Source organism: Haliotis cracherodii, unplaced genomic scaffold, assembly GCF_022045235.1.
Source record: "Haliotis cracherodii isolate W230 unplaced genomic scaffold, xgHalCrac1.p SCAF_12, whole genome shotgun sequence".
In the NCBI taxonomy this organism is placed as follows: domain Eukaryota; kingdom Metazoa; phylum Mollusca; class Gastropoda; order Lepetellida; family Haliotidae; genus Haliotis; species Haliotis cracherodii.
The window spans coordinates 29,714,997-29,730,844 of NW_027266267.1; the positions used below are offsets into that span (position 1 = coordinate 29,714,997).

At 44.8% G+C, this 15,848-nt stretch overlaps 1 protein-coding gene and 1 pseudogene across 1 annotated transcript in view; both read left to right on the top strand.

The window, feature by feature from the left end:
* The window catches only part of LOC139458336 (coiled-coil domain-containing protein 191-like), a 38,034-nt gene that overhangs the window by 6,220 nt on the left and 15,966 nt on the right, over positions 1–15,848 (top strand). The window contains exons 5-11 of the mRNA XM_071239724.1: positions 3,549–3,724; positions 10,218–10,322; positions 11,350–11,468; positions 11,812–11,986; positions 12,844–13,034; positions 14,343–14,619; positions 14,911–15,548. Coding sequence (XP_071095825.1) covers positions 3,549–3,724; positions 10,218–10,322; positions 11,350–11,468; positions 11,812–11,986; positions 12,844–13,034; positions 14,343–14,619; positions 14,911–15,548 — 1,681 coding nt within the window. The remainder of the gene's footprint in view (positions 1–3,548; positions 3,725–10,217; positions 10,323–11,349; positions 11,469–11,811; positions 11,987–12,843; positions 13,035–14,342; positions 14,620–14,910; positions 15,549–15,848) is intronic.
* On the top strand, positions 6,683–9,815 carry LOC139458002 (uncharacterized; annotated as a pseudogene).

The following is a 15,848-nucleotide window of genomic DNA, read 5'->3' on the forward strand; positions in this document are numbered from 1 at the left end:
ATCTTATCCTGACTCATACTTATGCTTATCTCTCTCTTTTCCGAATAGGTAGTGAAAACTTCCTGAGTTGTGTTCCCAGAGAACAGAGGAAACAGCTCACCCAAATGCACCTTTGCTCCACGCATGCGCACCGGAACCATGTGACCAAGACCAGTAACTCATTACTCTCTCATTTTCATGCTATCTGCGTAGATGGAATTTTTTCCTGTGCTCCATAATCCAAAATTAACCTTTTTTAACAAAATGTTTTGCTTGGATTATCTTCTGCACTATTCTATACATCATATCTGATGATTATTTTGTTTACACCACACCAGCATTCATGCAGGCTCCTGCCTTCCTGCAGCCACCAGCGTTTACACTACCTAATACATTTGCACAACCTACCTTTTTTACACAAGGTACATTGCCAATGCCAGCTATTAATACAGATATTATAGCAAATATAGTGTAATGGCTATGTAACAGCAATACGGAGAAGTAAACAGCAGGCCTATGGTCAGAAGCAGAAAAGCTCTAACACATCAATTATCTGGAATACGAGGCAGTAATCCATGCAATATTTCACTGGGCCCCACAGTTAAGAAACCAACGTCTGATGATCAGAACAGACTGTTCAACTGTGGCATACAATATAAATGTTTAAGGCACGATGAAATCAGAGACCCTCCTGAAGTTGACGTTCAACTTTACGAGCTGGTAGACAATCTGAACTTAACGATAACGGCAAGACATATACCAAGAGCCTGGTCAATTGATGGTCTGTCAATATCATGGGAGAGCCTAAATGCATATGCGTTACCAGCTTTGATACCACGGATACTACAAAAAAAATCCAACACAAGAGCCTCCTACAGCTACTTTTGGTAGCACCTTACTGTCAGGCGAGAACTTGTCGGACTATCAGGGAATCCAATACTAAAGCTTCCAATCGGGCCAAATCTACTGCTACATTCTCACTCCAATCAGGTCCAGCCAAAACCAGATCTATACGAACATCACGTATGAAACTTATCAAGAGCTGTCTCGTAAAAAGAGGATATTCTGTTAGAGCAGCAAAGTCAGTGTCCTTAGCACCTAGGAGATCAACAAGAAATCTCTATGACGATAAATGGAAAAGTTTTGACCAGTTTGCGTGATCCAAGGGTTTTCTGCAGCTAAAGCTACTATACCACAAGTAGCAGATTGCCTATGTCACTTAAGAAGTACAAGGAATCTTAAAGGTTTGACACTGTGCACTTATTTGGCTGCTATCAGTTCTGAACTGACTATGGCTAACAGAATAAAACTTACTAAAGTTCCCGAACTGAAAAGCTCTACTCAGATCTTTCGGACTTGAGGACTAACAGAAAATATTTAGAGCCCCAGCATGGGACCTGAATATAGTGCTACAACACCTAACCAGTGATGCATATGAACCTCTCAAGCAGGCTGACTTTGGACGCCTTTGGAAACCCTATTTCTTCAGGCATTAGCTACGGCAGCCAGAATGTCTTTAGATCCATGCGATAGACTTCAATCTCATTACATTTGACAGTTCTAACAACACATCAGTGTACTTTGGCTTAAGATGGGACTTTATTGCAAAGAACCAGTTACCAGGCCAACTAGACATGCTCTTTCCTCCATCCTGGTTGCAAATGATACAAATGATTTATCCCTATGCCCGGTCAGAGCCTTAAGAATATACCTACAAAAGTCTAATCTAGAAGACAAGGTTTAAAGAGACCTGTTATTCCTTTGTTAAGGAATACACACACAGAAGTATTCAGAAAAGCTATCTCATTCTGGATGAGAGCTGTTATTCTCAGAGCATACAGAGCAGCGGGAATGGACCCCCCTTCAGCCTCCAACCCTCACGAAGTAAGAACCTTAGCCTCAACTTTGGCACTTCTCCATACCACAGTTATGGAAGGCTGTTTCTGGAAATCAGCTACAGTTTTTGCCAATCACTAGCTCAGAGACCTTGCCACAGAAGTCTTAGCTGGTATTCACCAATTCGGACCATTGTTTGTGGCACAAATCCTACCAGACGACACTAAAAGATCACACTCGCCCAATATCAAGTAGACTTGTTGACGTCAGGTTACTGTTCCATAACCAACGACTGAGGGTCCATAACCCCTGTTTTAATATGTAATTTAGCACATGAGTGAGAAACAATTGTGTTAAGATTATTGCTCTTCTCTTAACACCCTAATCGTTTAAGGGAACAAGATTCTAGAATCTTGGAAACCCTACAAATCCACAAATCTATATGTTTTACTTACATTGTTGCTGCCCACATTAAAGGAAGGTGGTACCCCCAAAAAAGAAACAACACAGAAGATTAACAACGTTCCTATGGGGTTTTATAGAACAGACCGATGTTAATCACACATACAGGTGGAACCCACCACCTACTGTGAGATTCAAGCATAAGTATGAGTCAGGAAAAGATAAAATATGTATTTCTTAGAGTAAAAATATCATTTATACTTATCCTGACTCATACAAATGAGTACCCTCCCGGCCTTCCCCTCTTTCCACTGATGTGTTATGGACCATTAAGTAGGAAAATAGAGAGAGTGATGAGTTACTGCGTTTGGTCACATGGTTCTGGAGCCCATGCGCAGAGTAAGGGTGTGTTTGGGTGAGCTGTTTTCTCTGTTCTCTGGGAACACAGCACAGGAAGTTTCCACTACCTATTCGGAAAAGAGAGATATAATCATTAGTAGGAGTCAAGATACGTATATATGATATTTGTACCCTAAAAATACATTTCCATACCACACAATGGTCCACCTTTAGCATGTTCAGAATTCAGGAGTCCATTTCTTAGAAACTTTTGTAGTCCCAAGGTTATCCATAACATTCATATACATGGAGTGTCGTTGTGCTAAGATCGCCTTGTGGCGACATGATTTGTGGAATGTTTTTGCAAGGTCCACTGGCAGAACAATGTCTGAGTCATGTGTAGTGAGCCTCGCAACAGGGTTGATGGTGTCATCTAGTGTGTATAAGGTCCTCTCAGTGATCTGTCATCTCTACACGCAATGTCGTTGAAAAAGTCCAGCGATGTTGAGAGTTTTCAATTTTTATTGTGAAACTTGTTCCCGAAGGACATAAGCACATGCTTTGGTATTACACAATGTGTAATACAGCTGTATGTTTATTAAACAAGTGATCTCTTCATGGGCAAGTAATAAACGTAGATAAAAAATATTTGAAACATCAAAACTAATGTACTAGAAACAACCAAGAATCTTGTACGTGATCAGAATTCTGACTTCACTACTCCAAAAATGCATTGCAGTAAAATGATATAATTACAATCTTTTTTATGTCCAAATTATTTCTACAAGTATATTACTGGTGATGTGTTTAGAACAACTACAATTAAATGGGATGGTTGATAGTCAGTGAGTTTGGTGCTTACTAGTTACCTACATGGCAGTTGGATAAAATGCATCAGAACCCACTATTTGTGTTTAACTTGTGGTGTTAAATAGCACAGCCCTCACTGCTATCATGTCACAGAGTGATGCATACTTGTGCTATGGTTATAGACCCCTACTCCACCCTAAACTACTCTGATGACGAGGATGCTGTTGGGATGATACTGAGCAACATGATGCAGAAGCCAGTGGTGAGGGAGGAGTTCCTCAACGACCTTGGCCTTGGGGAGGAGGAGCAGAGGAAGAAGCACGATCCTCGGATAAAGATGGAACTCCGACACAAACAGGTGTGGCAGAAAGACAAAATCCTCTTTCTAGTTTTGAATTGATGGTATTGACTGTAGTGTTTGGGTATTCCACCACGCCAAGGTGTACCAGTAACAATCCAGGCTCTACCACAATCCATATTGTACAGGCAGTTCATTTGTTGCCACTGACCATCACTGCCCACAACAATACCTGCAGCCACATAACAATATAACCTCTAACCATCACTGCCCGCAACAATACCTGCAGCCACATAACAATATAACCTCTAACCATCACTGCCCACAACAATACCTGCAGCCACATAACAATATAACCTCTAACCATCACAGCCCACAACAATATCTGCAGCCACATAACAATATAACCTCTAACCATCACTACCCACAACAATACCTGCAGCCACATAACAATATAACCTCTAACCATCACAGCCCACAACAATACCTGCAGCCACATAACAATATAACATCTATCCATCACTACCCACAACAATACCTGCAGCCACATAACAATATAACATCTAACCATCACTGCCCACAACAATACCTGCAGCCACATAACAATATAACATCTAACCATCACTGCCCACAACAATACCTGCAGCCACATAACAATATAACCTCTATCCATCACTACCCACAACAATACCTGCAGCCACATAACAATATAACATCTAACCATCACTGCCCACAACAATACCTGCAGCCACATAACAATATAACATCTATCCATCACTACCCACAACAATACCTGCAGCCACATAACAATATAACCTCTAACCATCACTGCCCACAACAATACCTGCAGCCACATAACAATATAACCTCTAACCATCACTGCCCACAACAATACCTGCAGCCACATAACAATATGACCTCTAACCATCACTGCCCACAACAATACCTGCAGCCACATAACAATATAACCTCTAACCATCACTGCCCACAACAATACCTGCAGCCACATAACAATATAACCTCTAACCATCACTGCCCACAACAATACCTGCAGCCACATAACAATATAACCTCTAACCATCACTGCCCACAACAATGCCTGCAGCCACATAACAATATAACCTCTAACCATCACTACCCACAACAATACCTGCAGCCACATAACAATATGACCTCTAACCATCACTGCCCACAACAATACCTGCAGCCACATAACAATATAACCTCTAACCATCACTGCCCACAACAATACCTGCAGCCACATAACAATATAACCTCTAACCATCACTGCCCACAACAATACCTGCAGCCACATAACAATATAACCTCTAACCATCACTGCCCACAACAATGCCTGCAGCCACATAACAATATAACCTCTAACCATCACTGCCCACAACAATACCTGCAGCCACATAACAATATAACCTCTAACCATCACTGCCCACAACAATACCTGCAGCCACATAACAATATAACCTCTAACCATCACTGCCCACAACAATACCTGCAGCCACATAACAATATAACCTCTAACTATCACTGCCCACAACAATACCTGCAGCCACATAACAATATGACCTCTGGACTTGGTCAGTTGAGCTGATGATGTCCATCCACTTATCAATGGTCTGTTGTGATGGACAAAGTCTCTGGATTGCCATGCTGTTATACTGCAGAAAAAAGGAAAACCTTACCCTGTGATGGAAGACTTTGTTTGACATGTGTCTGAATGTAAGGTCTATTCTCTTGCCTTTTTGAGGAGCAGGTATGTCCACAAGAATAACAAGCATATTTGAAAGAAAATATCAACCACTGACAAGACAATGTTGCCATGGTATTTTGTAAAAATTTTCAAATTATCCTGCATTACCCTTTAATGCATTTACTGCTGTCTTTTGACAGAGACGACCTGTGTAAGATCCAGCTGCTGAAGAAAATGTGTGCCAACCAGTATAGGCAGCACCCTTGCACAGTCGGCACGTGACTCGGAAGTTATGACGTCACCATCAAAACACATAACTGCTTTGTCAACCTCCACGGACGGACGTATATTGTATCCATTTAAAGCATTATTTTACAAACTTTGCATTGTTTCTACAACAGAAGGCTGCTATGTTGTTTATTGTTTATGGTTTGTTACCTTTGGGTTTCTCCCATACATAATTGGTAATGTTTATCGCTCATTTGTGGCTTTAGTCACAGTACTTTACAGGTGTATTGTTGTTTCCGGCCATTTTGTTTTTTCCCTCCATTTGTGCAATTCACCACATGTCCACGTACTCGTGTTTTGTGTTTTGTGTTTTGAATTTGTTATTTGTCTCGTGTATTACACTAAAATTAGTTGTTATTTTGGCATGTTTAAGGCATTGTTTTTTTCCTACCTTTTAGTGTAATTGTTTTCTCTTATAAACTTTTATAACATGAAACTTTTTGAGTTACATTATGCTTCCGGATGTGTGTTTGTACGTCATATTGATTTTATGCCTCGCTGCTCTAACTGCCGTGGGAACAAATCTAGTCTAGACCCCCACCCCTGCTGCCTTGACTGTACTATGCCTTGTACCCTCACAGCGCAGTGCCGATATTGCAGTCCCTTGTTCCTTATCTATGAGTATCCATGAAATGCCTCACTCAACGTGTACGTCGACGCCCAGACACAGCTTACAACTTAGAGTCTGCCTCTTTCATCATGATAGATGACTGATGTCTTTTACACCTCCCTTGCCGTCTGGCGCCTTGGACTTCTGCGGCGCCTCGGACTTCTGCAGCGCCTCTGGCGCATTGGACATCTGTGGTGCCTATCATTTATGGACACTTAACCCAACATGTGCTCCCGTCTCCCTTCATGGATCCAACCTGGATGCAAGCGTTCATGCAGTTGTTGTTTACTCAAGCAACTCCAGCCACAGCAGCGCCGGCGGTGCCTCCTACGATGCTGGTGCCACTAACGTCCCTGATTACTGACTCTCTGATGCCTGTTGCTCCGGATGTTCGTCATCCGTCCTCATTCGTCATATGCCTCAGCGCCACTCTTCCATGTCCTCTCGATTCTGCCGTCGTTCTAGAAGTAGCTCACCCGTTGTTCCTCTTCATCGGAGGGATCTTTTTGACTTGATTATGATCTCCCGAGATCTCCCGAGATCTCCCGAGATTGAGACATACGTCCCAGGTAGCTGATTGGCTGGCTGACTATTTGTCCTCTGTCGCTCCCTCCCTGGGCACCGATGTCGACCAAATATTTCTATCTGGTCAAACCCGACCTCGTTCCACCATTCCCACCACTTCGTCGTTCTTTTAAACCACTCTCTACTCTTGCCTCCTCCGCCAGAGCCATAGGCCAAGATCTAATCCTAATAGGATCGACCACTTACTGACCGTCATGACCTTTCAATTCGAAATCAACTGAGGACCGCTCTAGACTTTTAGGGTACTTGGCACTCACGGAATGGGATTCCGAGTTCAAGCGATCTTTACTACGTCAAACCTGGTCGGGACATACCCTCTTTAATACCCTCTACCCACGCTAGGGTCTCCAGTTTTGCAAGGGACGAAATGACTCTCAGAGCCCTGTTACCCACCAGTCAGCGGCCAAGTCAGAGGCAATTACAAACCTTGCCGCTCCTCCCTCAAGGACGCTCCCCAAAACACCTCACCCTTTCATGGCCTAGGGCATGGTCATGGAAACTCTTGTGGTTCCTACCAGCCCCAATGTGATTGTCATTCCAGCAAGGGTGCCGATTCGAAATCCAAGTGTTGACCCGTTAGACTTCAACGACTGGGACCTCCCACCCCGAGTTGTTCCGGTCACCGACACGTCTATGGGTGGGAGACAAGGGCAGTTTTGGAGAATTTGGACGATACTAGAGGACCCGTTCGTGACAAACGTCCTCAGTCAGGGGTACCAGCTCCCACTGGCACTACATCCTCTTCTGACGTCCACTCTGACGGCATATTCACCACACCAATATCATCTCCTTCGCGACAGCGTCGACACCTTGCTTCGGAAGGAGGCCATATAGGTTGTGCACAACCCGATTCAGAGCCCGTGTTGTGCACAACCTCTATGACTTTTCTCCCCGATATTTTTGGTTTCCAAGAAGAGCACCACCAAAATTTGCATGATTCACTACCTCTCGATTTTCAACCTGTGTTAACTGGTACGTCCTCCTTACTTCCAGATGACCATGTTGAGGCTGCTCAGGACAAGAATCAAAGCAGGCGATTCCCTGATCAGCCATGACATCCAGGACGCCTATCTTCATGTACCCATCCACCCCAATGACCGGCGCTTCCTCAGGTTTTTTTCAATGGTACCCATTACCATTTGGAATTTCCACGGACCTGTGGCTTTTCACACGGATCACAAAGACTGTGGCTGCCTATCTACACCTGAGGAACGTCAACATCGATCCCTACATCCCTAGTGTCTTCTCAACAACCCGGGACTCGGAGTTGCTACTTCACCACAGGAATTTTACCCTGTGAATCTTCCATCAGTTTGGGTAGATCATCAATCAGACAAAGTGGGAGCTGACCCCATCCCTCTGTCTGCAGTTCATCGGTGGCCTGTTTCTCACGAAGCAGGACGTCCTTCAAGTTCCCAGAGACAGGTGGTTGAAAATCCTTGCCCACCTCCGCCCTGCTCTCAAGGGCCTTCTCACCTCGACTCAAGACCTGACTGCCAGGGGTCGCCTTCAACTCCGTCCCATTCAACGGTTTCTCGCCGCCTTCATTTGGTGCCAGGATCCAGAGATTCTCATCGACCTCCTGGTTCACCTACACCCATTTCTCCGGTGGTAGACGACGGCGTCTCCTTGACCGTGCTACAGCCTACACTGCACCTGTCGACGCATCCAAACAGGGTTGGGGGGCTCACTTTGACACGCAAACCGTTGCATGGCTGTCATCCGGAGATGGACTCCACTGGGACAGCAACAACTTCGAATTAGAAGCTCTTATCCTGGTCATCTCTCACTCGCAGAGCACCCTCCGTCGCACCCAGTTGACCATCTCCATGGACAACATCACCGAGGTGTGGTGTCTGAGGAATCAGGGTACTCTCCACTCTCTAAACCAGACCTTCCGATTCTTCGACCTGGTAGACAGATTAGACCTGCAATTCCTTGTTCAACACATTCCAGGTTGCAAGAATGTTCTGGCAGATGCTCTGTCCAGGCCGAACAAGGTGTCTCCCACCGAAAGGAAGCTCCACCCAGAGCACTTCGCCAGACTTTGTCAAGCGATCGACACCCCAAACATTGATCTGTTTGCCACATCTTAGAACTGCCAGCTGTCAACTTACATTTTACCGGTGCTGGATCCGGCTGCTGTGTCAGTTGACGCCTTCAGTGTTCCCTTGGAAGGATTAAACATGTATGCTTTTCCGCCCCCGGTTTCTTCTTCCCAGGGTTCTTCAAAAGATCCAGGCCACTTGGAACCTGACACAGATTTTGTTCGCGCCTATTCAACCTCCGAAACATCGCCAGAGACAACCCCCCGGAACTACCGGCGTGGCCCAACCTTCTGTTCCACCCACACAGTCTGTTGCCTTGGTTTCGTCTGCACATGTGCAGAAAGCCCTAGGAGCCAAGGGCTATTCAGTTAGAGCAGCCAAGGCTATTGCATTAGCCCATGGTCAATCTACACGGGGACTGTATGATGATAAATGGTGCTCGTTCCAGGCATTCTGCTCAGACAAACACCAGGATCCGATGACAGCGTCACCGCAGTTCCTTGCAGAGTTCCTTCTTTCCTTGCGCAGCACACGTCGGTTGAAAGGCTCAATCTCCACATACTTGGTCGCCATCAACTCCCTTCTTCCAAACCCGGATGATTGGAGAATGACGAAAATGCCCGAACTCCAGGCCTTGCTGTGCTCGTTCCATCTTGAAGACCAGAAAGCCAAGTTCAGACAGCCTGCGTGGGATCTGTATGTGGTCTTACAGCCTCTTCGGACAGCTTCTTAGAACCACTCCACTCGTCTTCCTTCTTCGACCTAACAAAGAAGATGGTGTTTCTACTGGCCTTGGCTACTGCCGCTTGGGTCAGTGAGCTCCACGCCCTCCACGTTTCCCGTGTCCGGTTTGTAATCGGTACTCAGGGCGCCATTCATCTGGGGATGTGCTGGGACTTCATGGCAAAGAATTAACTCCCAGGACAGCCTCATAGATCATTCACCTCTCTCGTCGACTGTGCGAGGGTGCTGCCTATACTGGTTAAAACAACTTTTTTTTCAGCAGATGGATCTCACACAGTTCGTCTCTCTGTCAAAAGACAGCAGTAAATACATGAAGGAGTAATGCAGGATAAGTATACAAATGTAAAAAATATTTAGTTTTTACTAATTCTGCATTCTGAGTGATCCACCAGTGGTATTGATTCCATGTTAGATCATGGTTTAGTTTTTTCAAATTCATTGAAACAATGAAGAACAAATGAAGTTATGTTATAACCTCATCATAAATCTTGGTCTTCGGTTGCCTCACACTGGGGGACTGTTGTAAATGCAGAATTTAGTGACTTTTAACCAGAGTGCAGTGTTGATTGTCAGGTGAAGGAAAACCGGGAAAAGAGAGAGCGTGATTTGGAGAAGAAGTGGAGAGAACAGCAGGAAAAGAAGGATTCATTCCATAAGGCCAAGCAGATGGTTATACAGGTGGGTGGAGCTAAGTAGATGGTTATACAGGTGGGTGAAGCCAAGGATATGGTTATACAGGGAGGCGGAGCCAAGTGGATGGTAACACATGTGGGTGGAGCCAAGGATATGGTTATACAGGTGGGTGGAGCTGAGCAGATGGTTATACAGGTAGGTGGAGCCAAGCAAATGTTGAGACATAGAAGTGGGTGGAGCTAGACAGATGATGATGCATGAAGTGGGAGGAGCTAGACAGATGATGATACAGGGCGTGGGTGGCACTAGACAGATGATGATGCGGGAAGTGGGAGGAGCTAGACAGATGATGATACAGGGAGTGGGAGGAACTAGACAGATGATGATTCGTGAAGTGGGAGGAGCTAGACAGATGATGATAAAGGGAGTGGGTGGCACTAGACAGATGATGATGCGGGAAGTGGGAGGAGCTAGACAGATGATGATACAGGGAGTGGGAGGAACTAGACAGATGATGATGCATGAAGTGGGTGGAGCTAGACAGATGATGATACAGGGAGTGGGTGGCACTAGACAGATGATGATGCGGGAAGTGGGAGGAGCTAGACAGATGATGATACAGGCAGTGGGTGGAGCTAGACAGATGATGATACAGGCAGTGGGTGGAGTTAGACAGATGATGATACAGGCAGTGGGTGGAGCTAGACAGATGATGATACAGGCAGTGGGTGGTTCTAGACAGATGATGATACAGGCAGTGGGTGGAGCTAGACAGATGATGATACAGGCAGTGGGTGGCACTAGACAGATGATGATGCATGAAGTGGGAGGAGCTAGACAGATGATGATACAGGCAGTGGGTGGCACTAGACAGATGATGATATGGGGAGTGGGAGAAGCTAGACAGATCATGATACAGGGAGTGGGTGGCGCTAGACAGATGATGATGCGGGAAGTAGGTGGCACTAAACAAATGATCAAAAGGAGAGTGGGGGAGCTAGTCAGATGATAAGTAGAGGAGATAAGATGACAGATGGGGTGGAATATTAAGTTATTGTGGACTGTTGTGCAGGAGGAGCGAGATCGGGACCTGAAAGTGAGGCGAGAGGAGCAGGAACTGAAGAAGGAGATGGCTCGCATCAGGAAGGAGATGCTGGAGGAGAGACATAAGCAGCAGGAGCAGAGAGACAGGTCACCCATCTTCACAGTCAATCGTAGAACCCAAACTGAGAAATGGTCACTTTCCTGTAACTATGTTCTGAAGTTATCATAACACTGCTTTTCAGTCTTTACCAATAGAACCACCAGTCATCACTATGTCCAATAAGGAAATAGAACTTCGAAGTTTGAAAGTACCTCAAACACCACAATGACAAATTTTTCGAAACAAGGATTGAACTGACTGATATTTGATAGTCAAGGATTTATGTGGAATAATATGCGGAGATTTATGAATTTGTGAAAATATCCAAATATCCTAGATTTGAGTACAGCACGGCCACACAAGTCACTGAAAGTGTGTTGTCTGCTGCAGAGAGCGGCGAGCCCGTGAGGAGCTGGCCCAGGAGGCGAGGGAGGAGCTGGCCAGACAGACGGAGCAGGAGCGATGCCAGCAACAGCAGCATCAGCAGGCCAAGGAGGCGCGGCAACGGACGATGTACGACAGACTCCACAAGTTCCAGATTAAACAGTCTAGTAAAAGCCTTAAGGTAACACAGCTCCTATTCCTAAAATTGTAACGCACTGGGTTTCAGCACACTTGCTCAGTGGGCAGTTTGTCCAATGCAACATAGTTGCAAAAAGTAGTCATTTCTCTTAAAAAAGTAATTATAGCTAAAATGGATTGAATTATCATAAAAAATGCCTGCATGTTATTAGTAACCTGCATTTCCCCATCGACTGGCTGCAGTTCTATTGTTATCTGGCTCACATTTCTTGTCTGTGATGTCATCATACATTATGTTCTATGATGTTTCTAATGTAAATCAATGACCTCCATTGTGAGGTTTTTATACAGCAATGTATGCTGCTGTTTGTTGTCTTATTCATTTTGGCATTAGCTACAAATTCTGTACATTTCAGCTCTAATAACATTATTTTTGCAGAAGCACTTGGTCTGTTCAACTGCCATCCTTCATGGGGCAGATATAATGGCAGATCTCAGGCTTCTGCAAATGATAATGCCCTGAAATATAATGTTACCCTTATATTAATCTTCACCTGCATCAGTTTCTGGGAAACTGTATGTGAAGATCACAGGGAATTTGATAGTTTTGTTTCCTACCTGTAACCACCAGTAATTACGTTTTCTTACCAGTAAAATATATCTGGAAAATTTCAGGTTCTGTCAGTCATTTGGATGGGCCAGAATAGTGTTGAAATACGGAACATATTTGGTCATCCTCATAACATGTTGCTAAGTAACATAATGACTAATTTCATGATGTTTGTTTTATGTATTCCTCACAAACCCATGGCAATGAGCTATGACTGGTTTATGAGATCTCCACATGTAAGGGCATGGTTTTGATGTGATTGTGGCTACGTAACCTTCCCGTTTTCCCAGTGCCTGCAGCGCCACTTCTCAGCCTGGTACAAGGTTGTGCTGGACCGCCGCCTGCAGACCGGGAAGGCAAGGGCGCTGGCAGACTGGAAGCTGCTGCTCCGAGCCTGGAACGCCTGGAGGTCCTACTCCCGTACTCGGCGCCTGGATGTAGAGACGAGGCAATTTCAACAGACAGTGCTGGATATGCATAGGTATGCACATCACTGAAAATGACTCCTTGTAAGTTTCCAGTACTAACAGGATGGTGTACACAGTGGCTGCTGTGTATTGAAGATACAAGTACCAGTACACCATCTACATGCCTTCATGAGTTGACTGTACACTAGAGATGTAGGAACCTCCATGAGTTGACTGTACAGTAGAGATGTACGTAGCTTCATGAGTTGACTGTACTGTACGATGTAGGTAGCTTCATGAGTTGACTGTATAGTAGAGATGTAGGTAGCTCCATGAGTTGACTGTGCAGTAGAGATGTAGGAACCTCCATGAGTTGACTGTACAGTAGAAATGTAGGTAGCTTCATGAGTTGACTGTACTGTACGGATGTAGGTAGCTTCATGAGTTGACTGTACAGTAGAGATATAGGTACCTCCATGAGTTGACTGTACAGTAGAGATATAGGTAGCTCCATGAGTTGACTGTACAGTAGAGATATAGGTAGCTCCATGAGTTGACTGTACAGTAGAGATGTAGGTACCTCCATGAGTTGACTGTACAGTAGAGATGTAGGTAGCTCCATGAGTTGACTGTACAGTAGAGATATAGGTAGCTCCATGAGTTGACTGTACAGTAGAGATATAGGTACCTCCATGAGTTGACTGTACAGTAGAGATATAGGTAGCTCCATGAGTTGACTGTACAGTAGAGATATAGGTAGCTCCATGAGTTGACTGTACAGTAGAGATATAGGTAGCTCCATGAGTTGACTGTACAGTAGAGATGTAGGTAGCTCCATGAGTTGACTGTACAGTAGAGATGTAGGTACCTCCATGAGTTGACTGTACAGTAGGGATGTAGGTAGCTCCATGAGTTGACTGTACAGTAGAGATATAGGTAGCTCCATGAGTTAACTGTACAGTAGAGATGTAGGTACCTCCATGAGTTGACTGTACAGTAGAGATATAGGTAGCTCCATGAGTTGACTGTACAGTAGAGATATAGGTTGCTCCATGAGGTGACTGTACAGTAGAGATGTATGTAGCTCCATGAGTTGACTGTACAGTAGGGATGTAGGTACCTCCATGAGTTGACTGTACCGTAGGGATGTAGGTAGCTCCATGAGTTGACTGTACAGTAGAGATATAGGTAGCTCCATGAGTTGACTGTACAGTAGAGATGTAGGTAGCTCCATGAGTTGACTGTACAGTAGAGATGTAGGTACCTCCATGAGTTGACTGTACAGTAGGGATGTAGGTAGCTTCATGAGTTGACTGTACAGTAGAGATGGAGGTAGCTCCATGAGTTGACCATACAGTAATTTAGAGTTGTCATGTTTCCAGGAAGCAGCAATTGGCAGAGCAGCATCACCACCTCACCTTGCTGCACCGCTATCTGACAGTGTGGCAGACCTATGTGCGGGCAGAGCAGGACCGACGCCATCTTCTGGCAGAGCAGAAGAACACACGGAACAAGATGATGGAGCTGCTGGACGCCGCGGCAACTGGCAGGTTGTGGAGTGAGAGAGAGGCGGAGGACAGCAGGAGGAATGAAGGGGATACTGGGAGAAAGAAGAAAGGGGACAGAATTCCCAACTCAGAAATGGTGGTGGAGGATCTGGTTTGTAATATTGTGGAACTGAGCTGTCACATGTGGGTGAATGTTGGTGGAGTGAGTGCGATCTTCATATCCTCAAGTCTGAAAGAGAAAGACACCATTGGTTGTAGATTAGTTACGTCTTTTCAACTTGTCCGATCTTTTTTTTAAAAAATCCTAGAAGATGACATGCACCTCTCCCCTGTGTAGTGATAACACAGGAATGTCATCACTGAATGTGTGGCACGCAGCAGTGTGACCTAGAAGATGAAATACACCTAATGGTTGTAATACCATACTTACTCATGTTGACAGGAAGACTTCTTCAAGCAACCGACCAGAGACCATCAAGGTCCCACACAATCCGGCCCAGTATCAACCAGGAGTGACTCTTCACTGGCCAGTAACAAGTCTCGCCCAAACAGGATCCCCACCCAAGCATGGCAGGTAACACGACGTCATGTCAACCTGACAGATGAAGAGATTGCATGTCTTGCTGGTGGAGACATGGAACAGAACTCCCAACATAGTGACACAAAAATAAGACGTCGGTTTGGCAAACAGCCATGGATGAATACACATTATGTTGTAAATAATTTTGAACATCGATACACATCTCAACAAAAGATGTTGCATAATCAACATAAGCAGATAAAGGAACAACGTCGCATGATTGAAGAGTTGCAGTTCAATCAGAAACAACAGTTGCATCAAGAAGAAGTTGCCAGGCAACAACTTATACAACAGCATCTTGCTAAGCAGGGGTTATCTCCCTTGTCTGACCAGCAGCGGGGCACAGAACCACAGTTAATGAATAATCTGACTCATGTCAGTCAACCACAGACTCAGTTTGTGTCCCAACAGCGGAATAATGTTTCGAAGGAGAAGGATACAAATATTGTCATGGAAACTGCCAGAACTGATTCTACAGGACACAGCGCTGTGACTGCCAGGTAGGCTACAGTTTTAGAAGTGCTGGTCTGAGGACGAAGGTGTTGGAATGTGTTCATTCAACACTTACCTCATCTGGTTGCCAGGGTTTCAGATCCGTTTATTTTCTAGGACACTGACTGATTATCATCCAAAAATAAGAAGTTTTTGCACATTTGGCTATAATATTATAAAAATGTCCTCATGCCATTTATCTCTTGCAAAATCACTGACTTCAGTCCAGCAATATATAATAAGTACTCTGAGATTCAGCCTGGGCTTTGAACATGATGGATACATATGGATTTACCAAGATGCAGGTG